Source organism: Camellia sinensis, chromosome 2 (genome assembly GCF_055761805.1).
Source record: "Camellia sinensis isolate YWXY chromosome 2, ASM5576180v1, whole genome shotgun sequence".
NCBI classification, from domain to species: Eukaryota; Viridiplantae; Streptophyta; class Magnoliopsida; order Ericales; family Theaceae; genus Camellia; species Camellia sinensis.
In genome coordinates this window covers 69,590,001-69,616,188 of record NC_138962.1, presented here as the reverse complement: position 1 = coordinate 69,616,188, position 26,188 = coordinate 69,590,001, and the positions used below count along the sequence as shown (strand labels likewise).

At 34.9% G+C, this 26,188-nt stretch overlaps 2 protein-coding genes across 2 annotated transcripts in view; both read left to right on the top strand.

Annotated features, from left to right (window-relative positions):
* The first annotated feature begins 12,864 nt into the window (after positions 1 to 12,864).
* Positions 12,865 to 26,188, top strand: part of LOC145820103 (pleiotropic drug resistance protein 3-like) — a 25,572-nt gene continuing 12,248 nt past the window's right edge. The window contains exons 1-13 of the mRNA XM_082914788.1: positions 12,865 to 13,367; positions 16,132 to 16,255; positions 17,034 to 17,119; positions 18,044 to 18,128; positions 19,044 to 19,203; positions 19,306 to 19,382; positions 20,501 to 20,554; positions 20,656 to 20,746; positions 21,026 to 21,327; positions 21,595 to 21,876; positions 22,029 to 22,342; positions 22,704 to 22,864; positions 22,948 to 23,051. Coding sequence (XP_082770914.1) covers positions 12,988 to 13,367; positions 16,132 to 16,255; positions 17,034 to 17,119; positions 18,044 to 18,128; positions 19,044 to 19,203; positions 19,306 to 19,382; positions 20,501 to 20,554; positions 20,656 to 20,746; positions 21,026 to 21,327; positions 21,595 to 21,876; positions 22,029 to 22,342; positions 22,704 to 22,864; positions 22,948 to 23,051 — 2,220 coding nt within the window. The 5' untranslated portion in view covers positions 12,865 to 12,987. The remainder of the gene's footprint in view (positions 13,368 to 16,131; positions 16,256 to 17,033; positions 17,120 to 18,043; positions 18,129 to 19,043; positions 19,204 to 19,305; positions 19,383 to 20,500; positions 20,555 to 20,655; positions 20,747 to 21,025; positions 21,328 to 21,594; positions 21,877 to 22,028; positions 22,343 to 22,703; positions 22,865 to 22,947; positions 23,052 to 26,188) is intronic.
* On the top strand, positions 24,928 to 26,114 carry LOC145820104 (uncharacterized). The gene has a single exon (XM_082914789.1). The coding sequence runs from the start codon at positions 25,326 to 25,328 to the stop codon at positions 25,971 to 25,973; it is 648 nt and encodes a 215-aa protein (XP_082770915.1). The 5' UTR covers positions 24,928 to 25,325; the 3' UTR covers positions 25,974 to 26,114.

The window sequence follows — 26,188 nt, the reverse complement described above, 5'->3', positions numbered from 1 at the left end:
TCCTTCCTCCCTCAACCTCACTTCCTTTTGAACACACATATTAGTCAGCTTATTCAAACTCCACTCATCTTTATTGGTGTTATAGTGAATTTTGAATGTACCGAACTGTGATGGAAGTGAGTTGAGAATAAACTGCAAGAGGAAAGTTTCATCAACTTGCATCCCTAAAGTTTTAAGCTTTGCAGCTTTGTCAGCCATATTGAGGATGTGATCCTGAACTCCTCAGTTGCCATCATATTTCATTGTTGTCAATTCAGCCATAATAGTGCCAGTAAGTAGAGAGACGCCCGATGCAAGAGAGTGCAATGAGGTGGGAACTGTCACTGAAATAAGATAAAACATATGACATCCCAAAATTTACTCTAAGGGTCAGGGTAACATCATTAAAGAGTCCTTTGGTCAATAACTAAGTAAGATCCCAGGAAGATCAGATGAGTCAATATAGCCTCCCTTTTAAGTCCAACCACCTTAGATAGCAAGCTATTTTTTTGACAAATCTTAAGAGGTATTAAGACAATATCTCATAAGTAACGTGGAAATAGGCATAAACAATATAACATAAATAATGTACATATTAAAGCTTTGAGAATTATAATGATGAATTAGTGATATCACATAAGTCTTTCCTTTGGGCAAAACTTAAGTATATCTATTGTCCACTCGTCAAGAATTACTTATGTAGGCCTAAAGTAATTTATGCAACTTTTCAGCTAGTTATATTACCTTTGGGTATTCAATTCTAATCTGTCAAATTAGATAAGTTACATTACCTTACCCAGTTCATAATTATTTGAAAGTGACTCTCCTTTGGGCTAGTCTTAATCTCCTAATTATAACTGCAATTGATAATATTACTGACCTTAATGTTACCTTTTTAACAATTCTTTTATGTAGTTCTATATTCATAAGTTTTACAAATCTAGGCTACTTTGGCAGCTACTAAATTGGTAAACCTTATGAATACGGAACTAACCAACAATATTCTTTACTCATTAATTTGAGTTATTTAATTATCATTAATTCAATCACTATTTTCTATGATTTCTAAAATTTCTTTTATGTGATTGCAATTACTAATATGATAATAATAATAACTCTGGAAGAACAAGAATATATATATATATATATATATATATTAAATTATGCAATATGACAATCATGAATATCTCATATAATGGTCAATAAAAATTACACCTAATATGAATTAATCACTTCAATATTTAATATTTAATGTCATAAAATTATATCATAATATCAAATTTAAATCATGAAAATATATAAATATCAACAATAATACACAATAAATGTACATAATCAAACAAGGTGAAAACATAATTATCTAACGTAATACAGTCAAGTAATATATTTATTTAATAGACCAAACGATTAAACAAATTCTAAAATTGTTTTTAGTTTATGCACTTTATCATAATGGCAGGTAATATAAATATTACACTCAATTCAATGTCATATTATAATGATTATAAAAATTATTATTACTAAAATTAATAATAAATCAAAACATACATATTACACATTAAATTGAGTGATACAAGCCACGTCCTTGCCATTCTGATACTACATGGTTCATAAATTTTATGAATAATTATAATAATAATATTTATAAATATATTATTATTTTAAGGTGTATTTATTTACAAAAATAAGGTTCTGATACCATATGTAAGATTTAATAATACATGTAACCATAATAATAATGTGGAATTAAACTTTGTAGGATCTTGAATTCAATACTACTCAAGAATAAAACGAATATACCTTTGTCAACTATTGAATTAGAGAAGTTGAGAAAATACGCCTAATAGTTAAACCTTTAATTCTTTGCTCACATTCTTCCCCCTGTCTCTCTTAATTAGGATAACTATAAAACTTAGAGTAATGGAAAAATACTCATGATATGAAAGGGGAGTCACCCATCCAGGAGAGAAGAGGACCAAATAAACTCTATCAGAAGAATTCCTATCCATCAAGGTTTCCTTCTTATCTCAGAAAAGTAATTCTTCTTATCTCAGAAAAGTAATTATATTAAAATTCTAATTACTGAACTTTATATCAAATATTGGCTTTATCTAAACTGTAGAATCTAAATAAATTAAAACATGTAAATATATGTAGGCTATTCATGAGTCACATTAGAAAATAAATCCAACAGAGATGATTGGAATTTTTAAGTGAGAACTTTGTCTAGGTTCACATCTTTTACAAAAATTAAAAAGGTTTTCATATATTTGATAATTTTTATTATCGAATAAGACATGACCAGAGGTCCCCGGGATCAATTTGGTGGGCTTCATTTAGGCTTGCATCACGATTTCCCTTTATGTTTGTCACTTGAATTATTCATCTGTCGCCATCAACTATTTCTAAAGCTAACAATCATGCGAGTATTTTATGGAGGTGTATCACTTTGATCATTTTCTTCCACTAATCACTTCTTGATTGGGCAACTGGAAAAGATTTTTTTGTTATTTAAATAAAGACAAGCACATTAAGTTCAACATTCTATTTCTTGAAGTAAATGTCAGAACTGCCCTCTCCACACAATGCAGTGTCATGCACATGCTGTGATTGATAACTAGACAATAAATAAATAAACATTATCATAACTGTCCTTCCAACCATGTAACATTTTAAGATAATCACTAATTTATTTTATTTTATTTATCTTGTCAATTAAATAATGGTCAAAGAATCATACCCTATTCTTACATCATCTCACGGCATATGTGCTATACAAGTTATTGTAGGGTCATTGTCAGAGTCTTTGTGGCTTATTAAATCCTGGTTTCGCAATCAATCATTCTCTATTCTTACTTCCATCTCAATTTGGATACTACAGTAAAGATGGTTGCATTTTGACCACAGAAATAACAAAGATGGAATCACAATCTGTGAGATCCTTCTGACTTGGGATATAGGATGTTGATTGCTGGTTGTTTTTATTAGATAATGTCTCAATGGGACCACATAATTAAATGTGATGTTATCATTTATAAGAAGCCTACAATTTAAGTGATTCAATTTAGTTAATAGGCCTAAGGGTATATGTGTTATGGACCTAATGTGTAGATACTAGTTGTATAATTTCTATTTCTATAAGGGGCAGAAATAGAAATTAAAACATATTGGTTAAAGTTGGTTTTCATTCCTTTTGAACTTCCACAACCTTTCAGTTTTGAAAACCAATTACAACCTTTAAAAGGTTATGGTCCCTATTCCTTCCCAAGTGGAAAAAAAATAAGAACACTGCCATTTTTCTTTCTAAATCCTCTCAAGGAGAAACATAAGGCACCAAAGGGGAAAGGATTAGAAGGCAATAACATAATCAATAACAAAGAGTTCATTGATAATCACGCTTCCGTTTAACCGTTCATCAATGGATTCAGGTATGTCATTTTGTCTTGATTTCTTGATAATACACATGGTAAATGATCCAAAGTGTAAGGTTTATGTTCTGAAATTTATGTTGACAATTGGTATCAAAGCATGCATATCATGTGTCTTATCAGAATTGATATGCTTTATTCATTCTATTTAGTTTTCTGGAATCAGATTCTGAATTTTCTTATGGATGTAAATTTTGTTTTTTCCTGTTTTGTTCTGTGAAAATGGCAATCTGTTTTCTGGAATTGTAAAATGATTCGGTGGGCAGTTTTTTTTTTTTTCTCTCAAATGGATGAACATCATGTATTTATATATATATAGATATATCTTGCGATTTGATCGGTTTAATTTTGAACATCATAAAAAAAAAAAAAAAAACTATTTGTTTTTTGGACGTTAATTCTATTTATCTATGTATATATATAATTGGAATTGCTGCAGATTATATAACATATACGGGGTCACAAATTTAGAAATCTTTAAATTTAATGTAATTTCATACAACGTCTACAGAAATTTAATTTTCTAACACTCTCAATATAAGTCAATTCAAACAAGATGTCACAACAGTGATCTCTCTTGTCTAGATTGTTTTATATGGAATGTTTTGAAGTTCATGTCTGTGTATCTCATGCGGGTATTTATCGGTCCAAAGACATGATTAAGACTTGGCAGAATTACACACACATTTTGTGGTGATAAACATGTGCCAATTGTCAAGAAAACCTAATGTGAATCATAAATCCATCAAAAGATAGATTTGTTATTTGACATAACTTATTGTCAATGTTTGATCATTACAACAAGAATACCACTTACAGTTAATATCACTACCCAAAGGCTTGGTATTAATGTTGTGCTAGGTATCTTGAGATGTTGTCATTAAATTAATTTATTTAGAGATTATCTGTTTGGTAACTTAATGTGAGCATAATTGTTTATTCCTTTTATTTTCTTTTCTATTCAGCTTTAATGTCGACTACTTCAATATCTGCCAACATGAACAATGTTCCAATGTTAAATGGAACAAACTTTAAGGACTGGAAAGAGAACATATTGATTGTTCTCGGCTGCATGGACATAGACTTGGCATTAAGGATGCCAAAACCGAATGCTCTCACTGCACAAAGTACTCCTGAGGAAACTGTGTACTTTGAAAAGTGGGATCGTTCTAACAGGCTAAGTCTTATGATCATGAAGCGTGGGATTCCAGAAGTTTTTCGAGGTGCAATAACAGAGGATGTTACCGTTGCCGGTGAATTTCTTTCAGAAATTCAAAAGCGTTTTGCTAAAAACGATAAGGCTGAAACAAGCACGCTTTTAGCAAGCTTGATTTCAATAAAGTATAAAGGAAAGGGTAATGTTCGCGAGTACATCATGGAAATGTCTCATCTTGCTTCAAAACTTAAGGCACTAAAGCTCGACCTATCTGATGATTTGCTCGTGCATTTAGTTCTCATCTCTCTTCCTGCACAATTTAACCAATTTAAGGTTAGTTATAACTGCCAGAAGGAGAAATGGACTCTCAATGAGCTCATTTCATTTTGTGTGCAAGAGGAAGAGAGATTGAAGCAAGAAAGGACTGAAAGTGCTCATTTGGCAAGCACCTCCAAGCATACGGGCTAAAGAAAGCATAAGGGAAAGGAAGTTGCTACTCCTCAGGGTCCGGAACCAAAGAAACAGAAAGTGCAGGATGGTTGTTTCTTTTGTGGCAAGCCCGGACACAGAAAGAAGGATTGTGCCAAATACGTCACCTGGCGTGTAAAGAAAGGTACATTTCATGTTTTGGTCTGTTCTGAAATAAATTTAGCTTCAGTACCAAAAAACACTTGGTGGGTAGATTCTGGTGCTACTACTCACATATGTGTTTCTATGCAGGGTTGCCTGAACTACCGAAAGCCAACTGATGCTGAAAGATACATCTTTGTGGGTGATGGCAAGTCAATAGAAGTGAAAGCAATAGCGCACTTTAGATTATTACTGAAAACCAGTTATTATTTGGATTTATTAGACACTTTTGTTGTACCGTCCTTTAGACGGAATTTAATTTCTGTTTGTGTATTGGACAACTTGGGATATTATTGTTCTTTTGGAAATATGAAGTTTAGTATGTCTATTAATTCCAATGTTGTTGGTACTGGTTTACTTAATGTGTTTGATAATCTATATTTGCTCGAAACTATTGCATCTTATACTACAACCTTGCACGTGGAATCACGAGGTACAAAGCGTAAATTAACTAAGGAAAATTCAGCCTCATTATGGCACAAACGCCTAGGTCACATCTCTAAATCTAGAGTTGAGCGCCTTGTGTCTGATGGAATTTTGGACTCTCTTGATTTTTCAGATTTTGATGTCTGCGTTGAGTGTATCAAGGGAAAACAGACCAAAATAAAGAAATATGGTGCCCATAGAACTACAGATGTCTTAGAATTAATTCATACGGACATTTGTGGCCCATTCCCTATGGCGTCTTGGAATGGCCAACAATATTTTATCACATTCATAGACAACTATTCTAGATATGGGTATCTATTTCTTATCCATGAGAAATCACAGTCTTTGGACGTATTCAAAAAATTTAAGGCCGAAGTTGAGTTACAACTCAACAAACGGATTAAAAGTGTCAGGTCTGACCGTAGTGGTGAATACTATGGCAGATATGATGGATCAGGTGAACAACGTCCAGGACCGTTTGCAAAATACCTGGAGGAATGTGGAATCGTCCCACAATACACCATGCCAGGATCACCTAGTATGAATGGTGTATCTGAGAGATGAAACCGGACTCTTAAAGATATGGTAAGAAGTATGATCAGTCATTCTACTTTACCAGAGTCCCTCTGGGGTGAGGCTCTAAAGACAGCAACTTATATCTTAAATCGGGTGCCAACTAAAGCAATTGTAAAAACACCTTATGAGCTTTGGGTTGGGCGAAAGCCTAGTCTAAAACATTTGCATGTGTGGGGGTGTCCTGCTGAGGCGAGGCCTTATAAACCTCATGAACGAAAATTGGACTCTAAAACCATTAGCAGCTACTTTATTGGCTATGCCGAACGATCACGGGGTTACAAGTTTTATGATCCCACAAATAGGTCAATATTTGAGACGGGAATTGCAACATTTTTTTGAGGATGTTGAGTTTGGGGGGAGAAATCCAGTTAGAGACATTGTCTTTGAGGAGGAAGCAGGAGTAATCCCACTTCCTACTACTACTTTTGACCAATCACAGGTTCCTATACCTGTCATTGCTCGAGAAGTAATTTCGGATCCTCAACCAGACAATGTTGTTCAAGATAATATAGTTCAAATCCCCATTCAAGATGAGGTAATTGTTCCTGAGGAACAAACTCTACAACCTCAACCTCAAGAATCTGTGCCATTAAGGCGATCCACCAGAGAAAGGAGATTTGCATTTTCAGATGATTATATTGTATATCTCCAGGAACATGAGGTAGAAAATGAAATGTCGAAAGATGATCCAATCAACTTTCGTCAAGCCATGGAAAGTTCCAACTCTCATAAGTGGATAGAAGCCATGAATGAAGAATATAAGTCTATGCAAGACAATAAAGTTTGGGAACTTGTCTCATTACCAGTTGGTGCGAAGCCCGTAGGTTGTAAATGGATATTTAAAACCAAAAGGGATTCAAATGGTAATGTGGAGAGATATAAGGCACGTCTTGTAGCCAAAGGCTTTACTCAAAAAGAAGGAATTGACTTTAAAGAAACTTTCTCTCCAGTTTCTTCGAAAGATTCTTTTAGGACAATTATGGCGCTTGTTGCATATTTTGATCTTGAGTTGCATCAGATGGATGTCAAAACAGCTTTTCTTAATGGTGACATTAAATAAACAATTTATATGGTGCAGCCAGAAAACTTTGTGTCAGGAGACCCAAAGAATATGGTTTGCAAATTGACTAAATCCATCTATGGACTCAAACAAGCTTCTCGTCAGTGGTACTTCAAATTTCATCAAATTCTCACTTCGTATGGTTTTGAAACTAATGTTGCTGATGAATGTGTGTATCACAAGTTCAGTGGGAGTAAACACATATTTTTGGTTTTATATGTTGACGACATATTGCTTGTCACAAACGATATAAACTTATTGCATGACACCAAGAGATTTCTATCTAAGAATTTTGAAATGAAAGATCTTGGTGATGCTTCCTTTGTATTAGGAATCGAAATACTCCGAGATCGTTCTCGAGGTATTCTGGGATTATCACAAAGGAGCTATATCGAAAAAGTACTCAATAGATTTGGCATGCAAAATTGTAAATCAGGTGAAACCCCGGTTGCTAAGGGAGACAAGTTTAGTCTCAGCCAATGCCCGAAGAACAGTCTTGAAATTCAAGAAATGCAGAAGATTCCTTATGCCTCGGCTGTAGGGAGTCTAATGTATGCTCAAGTATGTACGCGTCCGGATATTGCGTTTATAGTTGGCATGTTAGGCAGATATTTAAGTAATCCTGGCATGGATCATTGGAAAGCAGTCAAGCGTGTTATGCGATATTTACAGAGAACAAAGGAATATATGCTCACATATAGGAGATCGGATAAGTTAGAGGTCATTGGATATTCCGACTCCGATTTTGCTGGATGCCAAGACAGTAGGAAATCCACATCAGGCTATATTTATCTGTTAGCTGGCGGAGTAATTTCTTGGAGGTCTGCAAAGCAGACGCTCATAGCTTCATCCACCATGGCCGCAGAATTTGTAGCATGTTATGAGGCATCAAACCAAGGGATATGGCTGCGGAATTTTGTCACTGGGTTGCATATTTTGGAAGGCACTGCAAGACCACTTAAGTTATATTGTGACAATAAGTCTGCAGTTTTATATTCCAATAACAACAGGAGCTCGACAAAATCAAAGCATATTGATATCAAGTTCCTAGTTGTAAAAGAAAGAGTGCAGAGTGGACAGATTTCCATAGAGCACATTGGGACAAACTCCATGATAGCGGATCCACTTACGAAGGGACTACCACCCAAGGTCTTTCATGAGCACACTGCTCAGATGGGTGTTGTTCTATTTGAGAACATTCTGGTTTAGTGGGAGTTTGTATTTATATTACTGCTTTATGTCAGCCTTGAGTTTTATCTATGTAATTAGATTAATTTCTGCAGAAATGAAATATTCAGTTTATTACGCTCTGTTACGTATTGTGAAGTATTGATCTCAATAAAGTTAAGTAGGACCAGTTGGAAATAGGCATGTATGGATCACATCACATGTAATTTCCATGCTATGCATCCATGATTGATCTATGTCATTTAGCTGTATTAGTATACGTGACCATTGGTGGGTCGAGTTACGATTGATGTAACAAAGACCGCTTTGATCCTATATTAATATAGTTAATGGACAAGATTGTTTGGATACCCTCAAGTTATGATAACAAATTTCTGAGCTCACTAGAGTTAAGCACATTTTTCAAGATACATATGTGGTCCAGTGGGAGATTGTTAGATAATGTCTCAATGGGACCACATAATTAAATGCGGTGTTATCATTTATAAGAAGCCTACAATTTAAGTGATTCAATTTAGTTAATAGGCCTAAGGGTATATGTGTTATGGACCTAATGTGTAGATACTAGTTGTATAATTTCTATTTCTATGAGGGGCAGAAATAGAAATTAAAACATATTGGTTAAAGTTGGTTTTCATTTCTTTTGAACTTCCACAACCTTTCAGTTTTGAAAACCAATTACAACCTTTAAAAAGTTATGGTCCCTATTCCTTCCCAAGTGGAAAAAAAATAAGAACACTGTCATTTTTCTTTCTAAATCCTCTCAAGGAGAAACATAAGGCACCAAAGGGGAAAGGATTAGAAGGCAATAACATAATCAATAACAAAGAGTTCATTGATAATCACGCTTCCGTTTAACCGTTCATCAATGAATTCAGGTATGTCATTTTGTCTTGATTTCTTGATAATACACATGGTAAATGATCCAAAGTGTAAGGTTTAAGTTCTGAAATTTATGTTGACAGTTTATTGAACGAATAATTGATTTATCAAGAGAGAAGTGATGGAATATATGGCAATGATTCAATCAATAATCTAATCTAATATATTATGATAACAATAACTAATTAAAGACTTGCAGTCTTATTTTTATGGTTTTTATGATTAAGGTCTTAACTCATAAGTGGTTGGATTGGGCATCATTTTGAAAAGAAAATTATATTTTGTGATGCTCTAAAACATGTGGCATATTGCTTCTTCTTCTTCTTCATTTTTTATTTATTTATTTTTTTATGTGCTGTGCCCTGATTCTAAGGGATTATGAAGTTGCAAAAGAAGTAATTAAATCATTTTTGTCTCTTCTGGGGAGGAAGGAACTAGAAAATTTTTACTAGGGTCTATTTGGTTGTGTTTTTGTTTTCTATTTTCATTTTCCAGAAAAATGCAGAGAACTTATGTAACAAATTGTTTCCGAAAACAGTTTTCAGAGAAATGTTATGAAACAACCCACTCTTTAGGAAACACACAAAAAAGTTGTTTTGAATTTTCCAAAACAGTTTTTGCACAAAAACAATGAGAAGTTTTCTGTTTTCTATTTTCATTTTTCGGAAAACACAGAATTTATTTAACAGATTGTTTCTGAAAACAGTTTTCGGAAAACTGTTATGAAAACAACCCACTCTCTAGGAAACACAAAATAAGTTGTTTCCAAATTTCCAAAACAGTTTCTGCACAAAGATGAAAAGGATGAATGTTTTCGAAATTTCTTTGAAAACAAGGAAAAAGAAAATCAAAATAAAAATAAAAAACTACCAAACAAGCCCTATACAACTGAACCTCCCTCCATTCCTTCGTCCTCTCTCACCCTTTCTGACTTCTCACAGTGTCATAGATTATATTATCTCCAGTAAAACATTCTGCACACCTTGTTCAAAAGAAATAAGGATGGTGCATTAACTTGCCTCATCAATCATTTAGTTTAAAGATGGATTTGGTGATAGACCCTCATTGTCTAATTTGTCTTTTAAAAAGATAAGAATTATATAAGTACCTTTAAAAACTCATAATATTTTAAAATTTATTTCTTTTACTATATTACGCTCATATTTATCAGCTCCCCTATTGAGTTATCCTCACAGTATTTTAGAGTAAAATTTGTTTACTATGATTCAAAGTAAAATTTTATATCGTTAAACAAATCAACATGTTTTAACCAGAGTAAAATTTTACTACTACAACAAATAAAATACATACTAAATGAATGAACTAGAATCAAATTTTACTCTTACATCTATTAAAAAATAAATAAATAAAAAAGCCAATTAAAAACAACAATCTCTCTCTCTATCGCCTCTTCCACCGTTGCCAAGCTAGCCACCGCCACCATCACCGGTTTCTCCACTCAATCTCCTCCTTTCGATCTCTCTCTTTCGACACTGGTCATGAACTCGGATCGGTCCTCATTGTCGCTTATCGCCAGCTGCAGCGAAGATCTGCAAGACCATCCGTCGCCGCCGTCTTCAATCCCCTCTTCTGCCGCCGCAGCTCCGACACCTTTGGTTCGATCACAGACTATAGATCTGCTCCACATACCAGATTTGCTTCGTCATCTTTGATCTTTATCTCTGCCGACTAGATTTGCCCCGTCAACCAAATCTACTCCGCTGAAGGATTTGAGGACATGTGTATACTTATCATTATATCAAAAAAAAGTTGCTTCCTTTTTCCAGATCTCCTCTCCAATTTCCAGTGCTACAATTTTGATTTGATCAATTTATATATATTATATATCCATATATATATACACACACACATCACCACCTAAACCTCAATTGCGTGCTCATTCGATCGTCTCTCTCTTTTTACTTTGCCCTAGCTTGCATTTTAGTTAATGATTTTGCTTTGAACTTTATTGTGTACTAAGATTGATTATGAGGAGAGAGATGGAGAAGGTGGGGAGAGAGTGGGCGAAAAATGTGGAAAGATTTAGTTGAAGGTATAATAATCTGATAAAATATTTAAATAATAAATTTTATCCTTTTATACAAGACTTTATAATTATGAGAGGTTTTTGAAGGTGTAGTTTTTTTTCTTGGTCCTTTTAACAATAAAAGAAAGGTAAGAGATGTTTATAACCAAATTTCCCTAGTTTGAACTTTGAATCCAAAGACAACCTACAAATCTATATAGACATCTCTTCTTTTGTCTCTTCTCTTCTCCAACACCTTGAAGTATGCAGGTTTTTGCAAAACTAAGATTGCTAATGGAGAAAGAATTTGTTGAACAGAGAAATCAACCATCTCTGTCATTGTGACTAGAGTTAGTTAAATACTGACGTAATTTTGTTCTTTTTATCTCCCCTGGAAACAAAGGAAGAAGCTTAAATATTAAGCAACTGAACTCCCTCTGTACCTCTCTCTCTCTCTCTCTCTCTCTCTGACTTTTACCAAACATGATCACAGATAATTACTGCTTTTCCCCTCCCCCCCTATTGTTTTCCTTGGGCCTGTGTGATTGTACTTGTTTCATTTGGAGGAAGAAACATAGAATATACTTAGTTATGCTCTAACAACTGAGGAATATATTCACTTTGCTTGATTTCCAATTTTTTAAAATTCTTTTTAGAAAATTTTATTTTTTTATTTTTTGTATTTTTTTGTTTTTACTGAATGTTTTTAATATTTTAAGCAATTTTTTTACTTTTTAAACACACCTAACATAAATACACCTAAAAAATTAAAAAAAATTTAAAAATTCACTAAATACCAAAAATACAAAAAAAATACAAGAATTCAGTACACTTTTTGTATTTTTATGTATTTATTAATTTTTTAAAATATTTTTTCACAAATTTTTTACTTTTTAGATACATCTAAGTAAGGTGCATCTAAAAAAGTAAAAAAAATATTTAAAATTTAAAAAATATTCACTAAAAACAAAAAAATACAAAAACCAAAAAAAACAATTTTCAAAAAACTTAATTCAAAAAATTCAAACTAAACACAGTGATTATTCTTTTTTAGGGATGCCTGCAGAATTATCAGACTGCGCACTTAATCACTCCTCTCTACAACACGCATTAACCCAAAAAATAAATAAAAATTTATTAATAAAGACAATAGAACATTTAAGGCATTAACCCAAAATACTGCTAAATTATTTATGTACTAAAAAGTTTGAACTCTGATGGATTAAGCATCGGTTTAATAGAAAGTCAACTACCTTGTCATTGTAACTTGTGTTGGTGGAATACCATTTTTTTTTTCTTGGTGCCTGGGCATGAGCCAACTTATATAAGTAATTCTTTCTCTCTCTCTCTCTCTCTCTCTCTCACACACACACACAGAAGGACTTCTTGTAATACATGGATCATATTATCTACAGAAGAATATCTTCAACTTTGTTGTTCAGAGAAGCATGATGCATTGCCTTATCTCATCATTCTTTGTAAAACATACAAACAAGCATGATGTGGCCTTACCTCATCAATCTTTAGTCTAAAGCCAACGAGAAGACTGCATATATATATATATATATATGCATCTGCCCTTTTGTATCTTGTCCTATCATTTCCTACTTGAGTCTCTCCTGGGCTATCCAGTATGGCTCAATTGGTTGGTGATGATGAGATAGAATCACTGAGAATTGAACTGGCAGAGATAGGAAGAAGTTTGAGGTCATCGTTTCAGCGCCATACCTCTAGTTTCAGGAGCATTTCAGCTTTGAGTTCTGTAAGGGATGACGTTGATGATGAATGCGCCTTACAGTGGGCTGCAATTGAGAGACTGCCTACATTTGAGAGGTTGAGATCATCTTTGTTTGATGAAAATGATGGAAGCAAAGTTGATGCTCAAGGAAAACGGGTGGTCGATGTTACTAAGCTTGATGCTCTAGAACGAAATATGTTTATTGACAAGCTCATCAAACACATTGAGAATGACAATCTTCGCTTGTTGCATAAACAGAGAAAAAGAATAGACAAGTAAGTATTATTTGTTTGTTTTTTCCCTTGTGTTCCAAAATATATGGCTATACATATCTATATAGGCATGCACAAAGGTTACTCAATTATTTCCAAACTTAATTCACAACCATGGGAATTAAGTTGTGAAACAAAAATTAGGTTTCTAGTAAAAAACGGGAACATAAACTATGTTTACTAAATCTAAAATGAAACCAGAGTCTAAAATTAAACGGAGGGTGCCAATAGCCGCAACGTCCAGTTCTATTCTATTCCCAACCATAATGGTTTGTTCTCCTTTATTTAGTTTCCAACTTGTAAGGTATCCTTGCATGAAATTTGTTATGTGAACACTTGCACTAGTGTCAATCCACCAAGAATTTGGTGGAACATCTACCAAAAAGGATTAAGACACAAAGCATTGAATATTACATTTCTTGTCCAACCAACCTTTAAAACCTGGACAGTCTTTTCTTATGTGACCTTTCTTTCGACAAAAATGGCATCGAATCTTATTTTCTTCATTAGCCTTGTGAGTTTAATCATTTGCATTCTTCTTCTTCTTACTTTTGCCTTTCTTGAAAATCTTTTTGGTTAGACCCAAGGTGGTAAGGTAAGTCATATCGAGCTTTTCAGCTTTAAGCCTCTCTTCTTTGTGAACACACATGGCAATTAATTCGCTCATCTTGCACTTATCTTTTTGCGTATTATAATTGATCTTGAAAGGACCAAATTGCGCAGGAAGAAAAGTCATAATGAAATGAACAAGAAAATTTTCAGAAATTTCCATGTCCGTTCCCTTTAATTGAGAAGTCATGTCATTCATCTTTAAGATATGTTCACGAACACCACTAAAACCATTATATTTCATTGTTATCATTTTAACCATGAGAGTACTAGTAAGGGATTTGGAAGTTCTAATGAATTGTTCTTCCATAAATTTCATATAGCCCACTACACTTTCAGAAGTAGGGATTGCTCCTTGAATTGCAGGCGTAATTGAGTCTTTCATAATCATTAAATTTAAGCGATTAGAGCGTTCCTATTTTTCATATAAAGTCATGTGTTCCTTAAAACTTATATCATTAGGCTTTCTAGGTGCTGGCTCTCTTAATGCATAGTCTAAATCCATAATTCCCAAAACAATTTCAATTTTTTTATTCCATTTCTTAAAACTAGTTCCACTCAAAGTTTCAATACCAGACAAGTAACTATTAATTACAGTAGGATTTAATGTTGCAAACACATAATATCCATTATATAACTTAATATAATCAAGAAAATTGCCTTTCATATGTCATGAATAAAAATAACACCACAAGTTAAATATATTTAACTAGAAAATATAATTAGTTAGATATGAAATTAAGTTATCTTTCCGTTAGGCTAAATAACAATAAATTTTAGCAATTTCATAAAAGTAAATGAGATGACTAATAAAAATAAACAACATAAAATAAATAAAATAATTATTAACATCGTAACGAGTTTATCACCGTTCGACAGAAAAACTCAATGTCTTATATTATTTTATTAACTAAAGCACGTGAGAAGTTTATCACCGTTCGGCAGAAAAACTTATTAATATATTTATTATACTAATCATCTCAGTTGTTCAAACATACATAGTGTTGAACTTCAGTTGGGCTAATCAACAATGTTTCAACTCATAAGGTGTGTAACAAAACATTCTCATAAGGTGTGTAACAAAACATTATAAGTGCATAAGGTATTATCTTAATTACTATTTGTTCAATAATTTACAATTTTTTATTTTAATATCAATAGAATAAAAGATTTACCAAAAACAAAGGTAAAATTGGACAAGTATAAATCAAGACTATGCACTAGTTACACAAAACATCATCATAAAATGAAATTCATACTTACACATTTCATGCATCAAAATTGAGATAGTGTCAATACATTGAATGTGATAGATTCATTATGAAGGAATCTTAGAGATGCATTATGTATTTATTATGAATGTAGAAGATACACTAATCTATTTAATGATTAAGATAGTGTCAATGTATTGAATGTGATAGATTCATTATGAATAATTCTTAGAGATACATTATGTATCTATTATAAATGTAGAAGATACACTAATCTATCTAATGAGGTTCATTGAATAAATGGATTCATTGATGGGAAGATTACTAGTATAAATAGGATAAGGTCTCAAATCACTCTCTATTCCAAAATTTAAGTTGTCACCACAACAAGACTTCCATCGGTTAGAGAGAGTGAAGTGGTTTGAAGATGTCTTCTATTCAAGATTTCTCTTTCTCATAAGGGATATTCATATTATTATGGATCAAGCTACGTATACACATTTTGTATAGTAGAAATTCATATAATTTTTATGTATAGAATTCAATCCTTAATGGTTTTTTAGTTTATGTTTGGCAAAGTTTTCTATCAGACACAGCGTGGCAGGACAGAAGGTGCACATACATGGCGCAAACGCACCTAGACATACCTATAAATATGCACCTGCATATACTTGTATGCATTGTATGTGTTTTCACATCTTTATATCATTCAACGGCGTTAATGCTACAAGGTCTGTGTATCAAGAAATGAAGTCGGTAGTCTTAAATTTTAACTTGTTATAGTGCCTTAGCACTATTGATTGTTCTTACCAAAATTTTCAATCTTGATCCGTCCTGGTGGTTACCCATTTCATCTCTAATTTTATGTGTAGATATACTCTTACATCATTACCTTGCAAGGATGTAAGGATGGGTTATTGGGTTAACCTTTAAATTGATTCTTGTAGGGTTGGTGTAAAATTGCCGACAGTGGAAGTGAGATATAACAATTTGCGAGTGGAAGCAGAGTGTGAGGTGGTTCATGGCAAGCCGCTTCCAACTCTATGGAATTCTTTCAAAAGCATTCTTTTTGTAAGTATCTAATTTTCTTGAAGCAACATCATAGCTTATTGTTGGTATGCATTTGGGTAGGTTTTGTCCACCTGCGGATATTGTCTGGGTTAAGGTTTTCATGGATATGAGTTGATTCTAGATGAATACAACCGTGCTCTACCTGCCATCTAAATTTCAACCAATTCATTTTAATTAATTATTTCTAATGGTTAAGATTTATTTTTAATAAAAAGTCAAATAGCCAAAGATTTTATTTTCTTTACAAAAAATTCAAAAAGCCAACAAATTATACAAAAAAAAAAGTTAGATTCTATTTTCTCTCTACTTTTAATACGTTTTTCGTAAAAATCAAAAAATATCCCAAACATACTAGTTTTTTTTTATCTTATATTTTAGCCAAAAAGCCAAAAATTACTAAAATAGCCTATTCCCAAACAAGGCATTAATCTGGATAATTTTCTTTCTTTTTTTTTTAATTTTTAATTTTTATCCAATCTTATCCAACTCGTTGCATATGTTTCTGAATCTGCATTCACATTTATGTATCCATTTAAGAGTAGAAGGACCAGCCCTTAAGCCGAATATTTGGTGGTTCTTGTGTTTGTATTGTATAAGTCAAAAGTAAAAATAAAAAATGATCCATGTATTGTTTGACTTGATATTTAGTTGCAAAAACAAATGGTCAGGGAATCCATGTTTTGGGTTTATCATTTCCAAAAGCAGCCTATAATAAATTAGAACCGCTGTTATCCATGCAAGTGCCTAAATTGATTAATTGGTGAAATTTGCTTAACAGGATTTGGTCAAGCTTCCTGGTATGAAGTCACAAGAGGCCAGGATTACCATCGTTGATGACATCAGTGGAATCATTAAGCCTGGAAGGTGTGTTTGAAGCTTAGGGGATATAATCTGTCTTTTTTTTTTTTTGGGTCTCTCCTGATAGCCATATGTACCTTCCTTTTTTCCCCCTATTTTTTATTAGTGTCAGGCCTCATTTGAGAACACGCTATTGTAGTGACTTTTTGACTTTTTATGAAAAGATATGCAGAAAAGTAAAAAGAGTGATGTGGTTGCTTGAGGCAAATTGTTCTACTCCAGTGCAATGGTTGACTATTGATATTCATTGCATATGGTCACACCCTCACAGACAGATTTCCTTATCTTGTTATCAGTATTCAAATTGTTGGTAGCACAGACAGCTTTCCATAAAACATGACTTGCCTTACGGCAAGTATTATTATCCCTTTGAAATCAATAGGAATGTATATATTGATAACAGACTCAAGAAATTTAGAGCTTGTGTGGTAATTGAATCAATTTGACTCTTTAAATTTGTTGAGTTAAACAACTCAAACTATATATGCGTTTTCAGTGTTGCTATAGTGGTTTGTATCTTCACTTTGGAAGGTCCACTGCACTGGTCCATCCTTTCAGTTGTAACTGAAATTGAATACAGTTGAAAAATTGCAGTTAGTATTTGGAGGTTGAGCTGTTTAATATTTGGTTTAATATAATAAAATTTGACAAGCATGCCAAGTTTTAAGGTTGAATTACCACCGTTGACATTGAAAGTGAGTTTAACTTGGGTAAACAATTTTATTGTGGATTCATCTCAGTGTTTTACATGCTTAGTGAACTTCTGTTATCCATATCTTTGATTATCTGTTTCCTATGTTATGCTGTTTGTGGAAAGATATCTTTCTATAGTTTCAAAATCATGAAAAGAAATCCCATTTCATCATTTTTTTTTCTTTGAAAATTTGCATATTTTAATATTCTACTCAAGTAGGCTGATTTTTGCTGCAGGATGACTTTGCTGCTTGGTCCTCCAGGATGTGGAAAGACTACTTTATTGAAAGCACTTTCTGGAAATCTAAACAAATCTCTCAAGGTCTCTAGCTTTTTTAAATGATTAATATTCTTAATAACAGAAATGTTGGTAGATACTTGATCAACATTAGAATGAACAATAATGATCTTAAGTATAATTAGAACCTGCTTGGACTTTACAAATTAAAGTGTTTTGGGTTCTAATTGGTAATATTGTCCTCTAAAGAAAGGTTGGTTTCAGCTGATTCTTATGTTTTTCATATGGAAAATGATATACAAGTTCATTTGCTAGACCCAATAATGTGTAAAGTGAGATGATTGGTTGATGATTAGAGAAGATAGGAGAGAGAGAGTTGCCTTACATATTTTAATTTGTTACCACGTCATTGAGTTTAAAAAGTAGGTCTAATTTTTGGGCTAGAATAGCAATGCCCTTTTCATATACTCCCAAGCACTGTCGTTTAATCTTGAAAGTTGGCTCAACACATAAATATGTAGAAACAAATAGAAACTGTATAGCCTTATTCAACTTTGTTACAAGTTAATAATATTCTCTTCCAAGAAAATTATATTCTGCTGGTCTTTTGCCTAGCAGATATACGCTTCTAAGCTCCACTCAGTTTATTGAAGTGATCCAGCTATCATTTAGTCTTGGTTACAACACTGGGAGAACTGTTAACTTGGAGTTGATAAACAATGCAAAAAATTGGGCTCCTGAACTTCTTGTGCAAAAAGTGGACAATGAATTGCATTCCAAATATGCTCAATTACCACAAAAACCCACAATTTACCCTGCAACCCATAAGAAATAGGATATAACTACTGTTCGATTGATTACTTAGTTCATTGCATCTGGTGTGTTTAGGTTAACATTTACACAATCATTGAACTCTTTTTTGGTTGCCTTCAAGAGCTATTTTCATACATATTTCCTACATTATAACATTTCCGTATGTTCATCCTTTTTCTGCAACAGGTTGCGGGAGAAGTTTCTTATAATGGGTACAAATTGGAAGAGTTTATTCCCCAGAAAACTTCTGCTTATATAAGTCAAAATGACCTACACATCCCTGAAATGACTGTGAGGGAAACACTTGATTTTTCAGCTCGCTGTCAGGGCGTAGGAAGCCGAGCAGGTATGGGTGCTTCAAACAGCAACAAGGATCATATTATTTGTAGATTCCTTATCAACTAATGGTACTAATGGTAATTGAATTAAATTGTTTCTTACTTGCCAGATATTATGATTGAGGTCAGTGAAAGGGAGAAACAAGCAGGAATTGTTCCAGACCCAGACATAGATACTTACATGAAGGTAATTTTGGTTTCTCTGGTCTTCTTTTTTTCCCATGTTTCAGGGGTTTCCACTATGTTTCTTGAGGGATGGAATCTGCGGAAACTGGAATGTTACCCCATGAGAAACCAGAGTCTGTGTACAGGCTTTTGTCGGTTTTGTAGGAATACACGGATGTTATTTTTTCTGTGTGCATATGGAATGGTGATGGTCTGAGTGTGTGTGTGTGTCTCTCTCTCTCTCTCTCTCATTTATCTTTATTTTTCATTTTTTAATTATTGGAGGCTTCAAACAACTTTCTCTCAGGTTTCCTAATTACATTTTCCAACTTTAGTGATAAAGAGAAAAAAATGGTTGATAGAAACTTGCAAGCTTAATCTTTTGCAAAAGAATTGTGTATTGATAATACTTCTATCAAAACAAACAGAAGTGCAACAATAGTCAGCATAAATTTATAATATTAGGAGCTTATTCTGAATTAGTAAGAAAATCAGCTTACAAGCACAATAGTAGTGGTGTGAATGACAGTGTTATGAGATATCTGCCTTATACTGTGCTCAATTACATGATCTAGTTGATGGCAACTCATTTAATTGATGCCGGTAAAAAAATTTGTTACGTACTTTAAAAACAAAATTCTAATCTCTAATTTGGAGGAATCTTTCCACAAAACACAGACGCTTGGCCCAAATTCTTAGTTGTATTTTATGTATGTGATAAGACCTTGTGAGATACTTGCGATATCTGACACAAGAGCCATTCCCTAATTTGGCTGGCATGCATATTGGTAATTGGATGTGGTTATCCTTAATCTACTAAACAATTATATATTGACACACCTACTCTCAGTTTTCAATTTAACAACATAGCCCATTTAGGTGACTGCTTGCTAAGTATGATTTGTTGCATTGGTAGTGATGCTGCGCTTAAACCTCTGTCATTCGATTGATGCTGGCATAATAATTGGTTTGATAGGCTAAGGACACCTCAAAATCATTTTACTTAAAAACAGAATTCACCTTAAAATGCAAGCTGACATCAATTGACAAAATGCTAAGGTCATTTATTACATTTCTGATAATCTTAGTAAGTTGATGAGCTTATCTACTGTAATTTTTAACTATATCTTCTTTTAACAGGCAATTTCTGTTGAAGGACAAAAGACAACCCTCCAGACTGACTACATCATAAAAGTAACACTTTTAACAGAGCTTTCATTGATCTTCCTCTTTATACTTCATACAAATGTTTTTACCTGTTGATGATTTGGCCATCACTTCCATTTGTTAATCAGATTCTGGGACTTGATATCTGTGCTGACACACTGGCTGGAGATGCCATGAGAAGAGGTATATCAGGGGGTCAAAACAAGAGATTGACCACAGGTAGTCTTTCTGATTTTCTTTTCTGGTCTGGCGGATATGTAGTTTGAATGCTTGAGTTTGACAGCTTCAGCAGATAATTCAACTCACAACTAGGATAACAAAAAAACAAAAGTAAAATTCAACTCATGACTACATCATATTTGGCATTGGTGTTAGTCTTTGGAAAAAATACATTACCATTATCAAGAAAAGAGCAACATTCAACTCATGTCCTTGAATGTTGTTACTATGTGCATGCTTTTTTTTTCTTGAACAATAATTTGTATTGGTATTTCACAGGCGAGATGATTGTAGGTCCCACAAAAGCTCTGTTTATGGATGAAATATCAAATGGCTTAGACAGTTCCACCGCATATCAGATTGTTGCTTGTCTTCAACAGCTAGCACATATTGCAGATGCTACTATACTCGTGGCACTTCTTCAGCCTGCACCAGAAACCTTTGATCTCTTTGATGACATTATCTTGATGACGGAAGGGAAGATTGTGTATCATGGACCCCGTAGTCATATTCTAGAATTTTTTGAGGATTGTGGGTTTAGGTGTCCTGAAAGGAAAGGGGTAGCCGACTTCCTCCAAGAGGTAAGTTTATAGTGGTTTATATTGAATTCTTACTCGCACTCTTATTTTCTTCAAGGGGTACCTTAAACTTTTATCTGCCATATTGATAATATAAATAATAAAGTTGCCCCTCTCTGACAATTGCAGTTTTAATGAGTTGGTGACTAAGTAGATCCTGTATTCAAACTTCACTACCGATTTAATAATTATAATACTTGCACGTTTGGCCACACATGAAGCTTACTTTCATATGAGTTAGTGGTTAACAATTTAACTACTACATTGCAGGTTATGTCAAAAAAAGATCAAGCTCAGTACTGGCACCAAGCTGAACAACCTTGCAATTACATTTCTGCTGATATGTTCTCCAAGAAATTCAAGGAATCTAACTTTGGGAAAAAGCTAGACGACGAATTATCAAAGCAGTTTATGAAGTCTCAGAGCCACAAGAATGCAATTTGTTTTAGCATATATTCTCTTTCTAAATGGGCACTCTTTAGAGCTTGCATCTCAAGGGAACTTCTTCTCATGAGGAGGAATTCTTTTATTTATGTATTCAAATCAGTCCAGGTTTTGATCAGTACTTTCTTATTCTTCCATACTTTTTGTTCTTGGAATTTAATTTTTAGCCATTCATGCATTTTGTGTCAATGTTGAATTGTTAATCTTTGTATCTAAGCCCCCATATAACTTACAGAAGCTTCAATTCTTGTTCACTGCAGCTTGTTATCATTGCATCTATCACAATGACTGTATTTTTGAGAACTCGACTGGCTGTTGATGCCATTCATGCAAACTATTATCTGGGTGCTTTGTTCTATGCTCTCATCATACTTTTTTTTGATGGATTCCCGGAGCTGTCCATGACTGTTGGAAGACTTGCAGTTTTCTACAAACAGCGAGATTTGTACTTCTATCCAGCTTGGGCATATGCAATCCCAGCCACCATTCTCAAGGTTCCTCTTTCAATGTTGGTAGCTCTAGTTTGGACATCTCTGACTTATTATGTCATTGGATACAGTCCTGAGGCTGGAAGGTTAGTTTCACTTGACAAGGCTTACATTTTATTCTTCCTTGTATATTATATATATATATATATATATATAGATTGTTTTCCTTCAAATATGTCTTTGATTTGAACAAGTTGTCATCATTTGTACCAATATTTGTATCAACTACTCAGCAATTTAACTCAGTTTTTTCATGGATTAGTCATCCAGCAGCTGCAATCTTCACTAGTACTTTCAAATAAACACGCATACCCAACACAAACTGTTAGATCACCAGTAGTGCCAAAAACATAAGCTGATAAGAAATGGGCCCAACATTGTATATCAAGCTATCCAATATAAACATCTTAATGTTGTATTAATTTCTATCATTGCCTTGTATTTTAGGTTCTTTCGCCAGTTCCTTCTATCTTTTGCGGTACACTTAGCAGCAACATCCATGTTTCGTTTCTTAGCTTCTATTTTCCGCACCGTGGTTGCTTCTAACACAGCTGGGAGTATGTTGATCTTGTTTGTCTTTTTATTTAGTGGTTTCCTTATCCCAAAATGTAAGGCTTCAATTACTCTTTTCCAATTTGATTTTTTTATAGTTGTTTGGGAAGATGAACTTAAACCGTCTTGTTGATTGCAGCATCTATGCCAACTTGGTTGAGTTGGGGATTTTGGCTTTCCCCAATGACATATGGTGAGATAGGCCTTGCTTTAAATGAATTTCTTGCTCCAAGATGGCAAAAGGTGAGTATCTGAAAGCCAGAGTTGTTGCTTCCTCTAACACACACAATATTCAAGTTGCTTTTTGTGGCACTGTACAGATTCTATGAGTTTCATGCTGATACAGCAGCTCATTAGCAAGGGCTAGATGAGGGCCACTTCTAAACAATAATGTTGGAAGGCCATTTGTTAAAAATTCAATTTATAAAGAGAAATAGAGAATTGTATTATTGATTGATTTTGATGTGTTGTTCTGTCTATTACAAATGGTTCCTTATATAGATGTAGGTGTAGTGGATGGTGGTAGTGGTGTAGTGGGTTAGGTTTAGTGGAGTAGGTGAGGTGGTAGTGGTGTAGTGGGTGATGGTAAATTCTAACAGCCCCCCGCAAACTCAAGGAGGATAGAAACTAACCAACTTGAGTTTGAAGAGAGGAACAAAACAAGAAAATACATAAAAATAAAAAAGGATAGGAGACACTGTATGGTCGTGTCAGACCATTGGTGAAGACACTGAATGGTGGTGTCATAACGTTGTAGAGGACACTGTATGGGGGTGTCATAACGTTGTAGAGGACACTGTATGGGGGTGTCATAACGGTGTAGAGGACACTGGATGGCGGTGTCAGACCGATGTAGAAGACAGTTTATGGGGTCATGTCGGACCGTTGTAGCAGACAATGTTGTGACAGTTGTGGTGACAGTTTACAGAGTCTTGCTGGACCCTTGTAGAAACTAACCGGAATCAATGTCGGGACAGTTTACAGAGTCTTGTCGGACCCTTAAAAAATACACTGTATGATGGTGTATATAGGCTGCCCAAATATATATATATATGGATATATATAGTGAGCCCTCAAAAGTCGCGCCCTCAAAAGGTGTGCCCAATCTGTCAAAAAAGACGTGCCATCAAAAGGCGTGCCCAATCCATAAAAAGGCGTGCCATCAAAAGGCGTGCCCAATCCATAAAAAGATGTGCCGGACATGATGGCGAGACGCGTCACCACATTGGCTTGCGCGCCCGTTTTGTCGTCTGTCGTCAAGTGGCGCGCGATACGCGTGGCTGCCTCGGCTATTTAACCAAGACAGAGGCTGAGGCTGAGGCTGAGGCAGAAGCTGAGACAGAAAAACTGAGAGAAACCTCTGAAAAATTCTTCCTTTGTTGAGAGAGAAACTCTGTAATACGCTGTAACACTCTGTTGCCCAGAAAATGGCTTCGTCTTCCCGTGGGCTGCTTACTCTCTTTCCCGACCTCAATGAGTCAACAAGAGAGAGAACTGGTGCGGTGGCCAGTGAACCTCAACCAAACACCTCTGTGTTTGCTCCGTTGAACTTTCCGATGCGGTCGGTGGAGCAAAAAATGGCGGTGCAAACTGATATTGAGGCCAATCAGTATACTCTGAAGTCATGTGTGGAAACCATGACTGCGGTCACAAACTTGTCGCACCGGCTACAGAGCAGGACAAATGAGGTGCAACAGTTAAACTCCCAGCTGGCTCTGCTCCAACGCATGTATAAGGATGCGCGAGCAGAGATAAGTGTGCTGAAAGCAGAAAATAAGGAGCTGAAGCGGAAGGCCACCGTGATGTTCCGATTTGGAGGTCCGCCATATGCAGCAGTGGAGGAGCAGGGAGTAGTGATCGTGCCCAGTGGAGTGGGAAACATGGAGGCAACACCGTCAAGGGCCGCCCAGGACGGAGGCAAGAAGAAAAGACCGGCGGAATAGGCGAAGAAGTGAGGTCGATTGGTGGCCGGCTGCAGAAAAGAAAACAAAGCTGTTGGTTTTGGTTTTTTTTTTTTTTTTTTTTTTTTTTTTTTTTTGATGTAAAATGGTGATCGGGGTGAACCCCGACATGAATAAAATAAGTTTGGTGTGCAGTTCTTCCGTTTTTTTTTTTTTTTTTTTTTTTTTTTTTAAGGAATCAGAAAAAATATATATAGATATATATATTCTATAGACTCTAGTGGAAGGAATGATGGGTTTGGGCAACAGCACATTGTGGGGGGTCTGACAAAAGAAAGAGGTTTGGTTGTAAAGTAAGGGAAACGTGGGTGGAAAAGGGGAAAGGCTGCAGAAGAAAAAAAAAAAAAAAAGGGAGGTATGGGTGAAAATATAATAAACAAAGACAGAGAGAGAGAGAGTAAAAGAAAAGAAAGGTAAGATCTGTCAATACACCATATCTGTACAGCGAATGCTATCCCTGATGCCACTATTCCCGCATAGGCAACACTGAACAACTCTCCAGCAGAGTGAACAAGCCAAGCTTGTGGGTCTTCGGATCAAGAGAGAGCGAGACACCATGGCAAAGACGAAGCTGTACAAAGCCGAAGAGTCTTCGGAAGAAGTTAAACCAGAGACAACAATTGAAGAAGATGAAGAAGAAGAAGAGAACATTCATGTGAAGAAGATCGAAACTTTCAGTGAACATCCCGACAAGATCGCCCCTCTCGTCGGTTACTTTCCTTCTGGATTCGATCCTCTCAAAGAAGAATCATCGACACAGGAGCAACCCAAGGTTAGGGTTTTCAGGCACGAGAATCGGACCAAGAGGTTGCAACTCGTCGTCAGCCCGAATGGGTCGCAAGTCAATTTCGTCGGTACGAACTATTCGGGTGAGGCCACGGCTCCTCAGCTTTGTAATTATGCTCTTGGGGTTCTTGATAAGGAGTCTCAGACACTGAAGATTGTCCCTATTGCCTCCAACAAGATATTTAGATTGGAACCAATAGTTGCAGGGTCAGATTCATATGAAAAGGAACCTTCTAAGGAAGAACTCAGGGCAGAAGAGAGGGCAGATAAAATTAGAGAGCTGAAACGCATGTATTCAACAGCGAAGTCAGTAAAGCAGGACAAGAAAAGGCAACCCAGTGTCCAATTCTTTCCCCTAGCGTCTCCAAGCACAAGCATCACCGGCAAAGCCCTTTGCAGTGGCGGACTTGGACTGTAGATGGTCGGACCCTGGGTTTTATTGAAGGTGGTGGGCTCGAAGAAATTTCAAGGTATGTGTAGAAAATTGTAGTGGACTAGATTGAGGTCCGGCGGGCGGCTAAGGTGAGATTGCCGCCCGCCGGTGAAGCGAGAATATTAGGTTCTAAACCTGCTCTGATACCATGTTAAAAATTCAATTTATAAAGAGAAATAGAGAATTGTATTATTGATTGA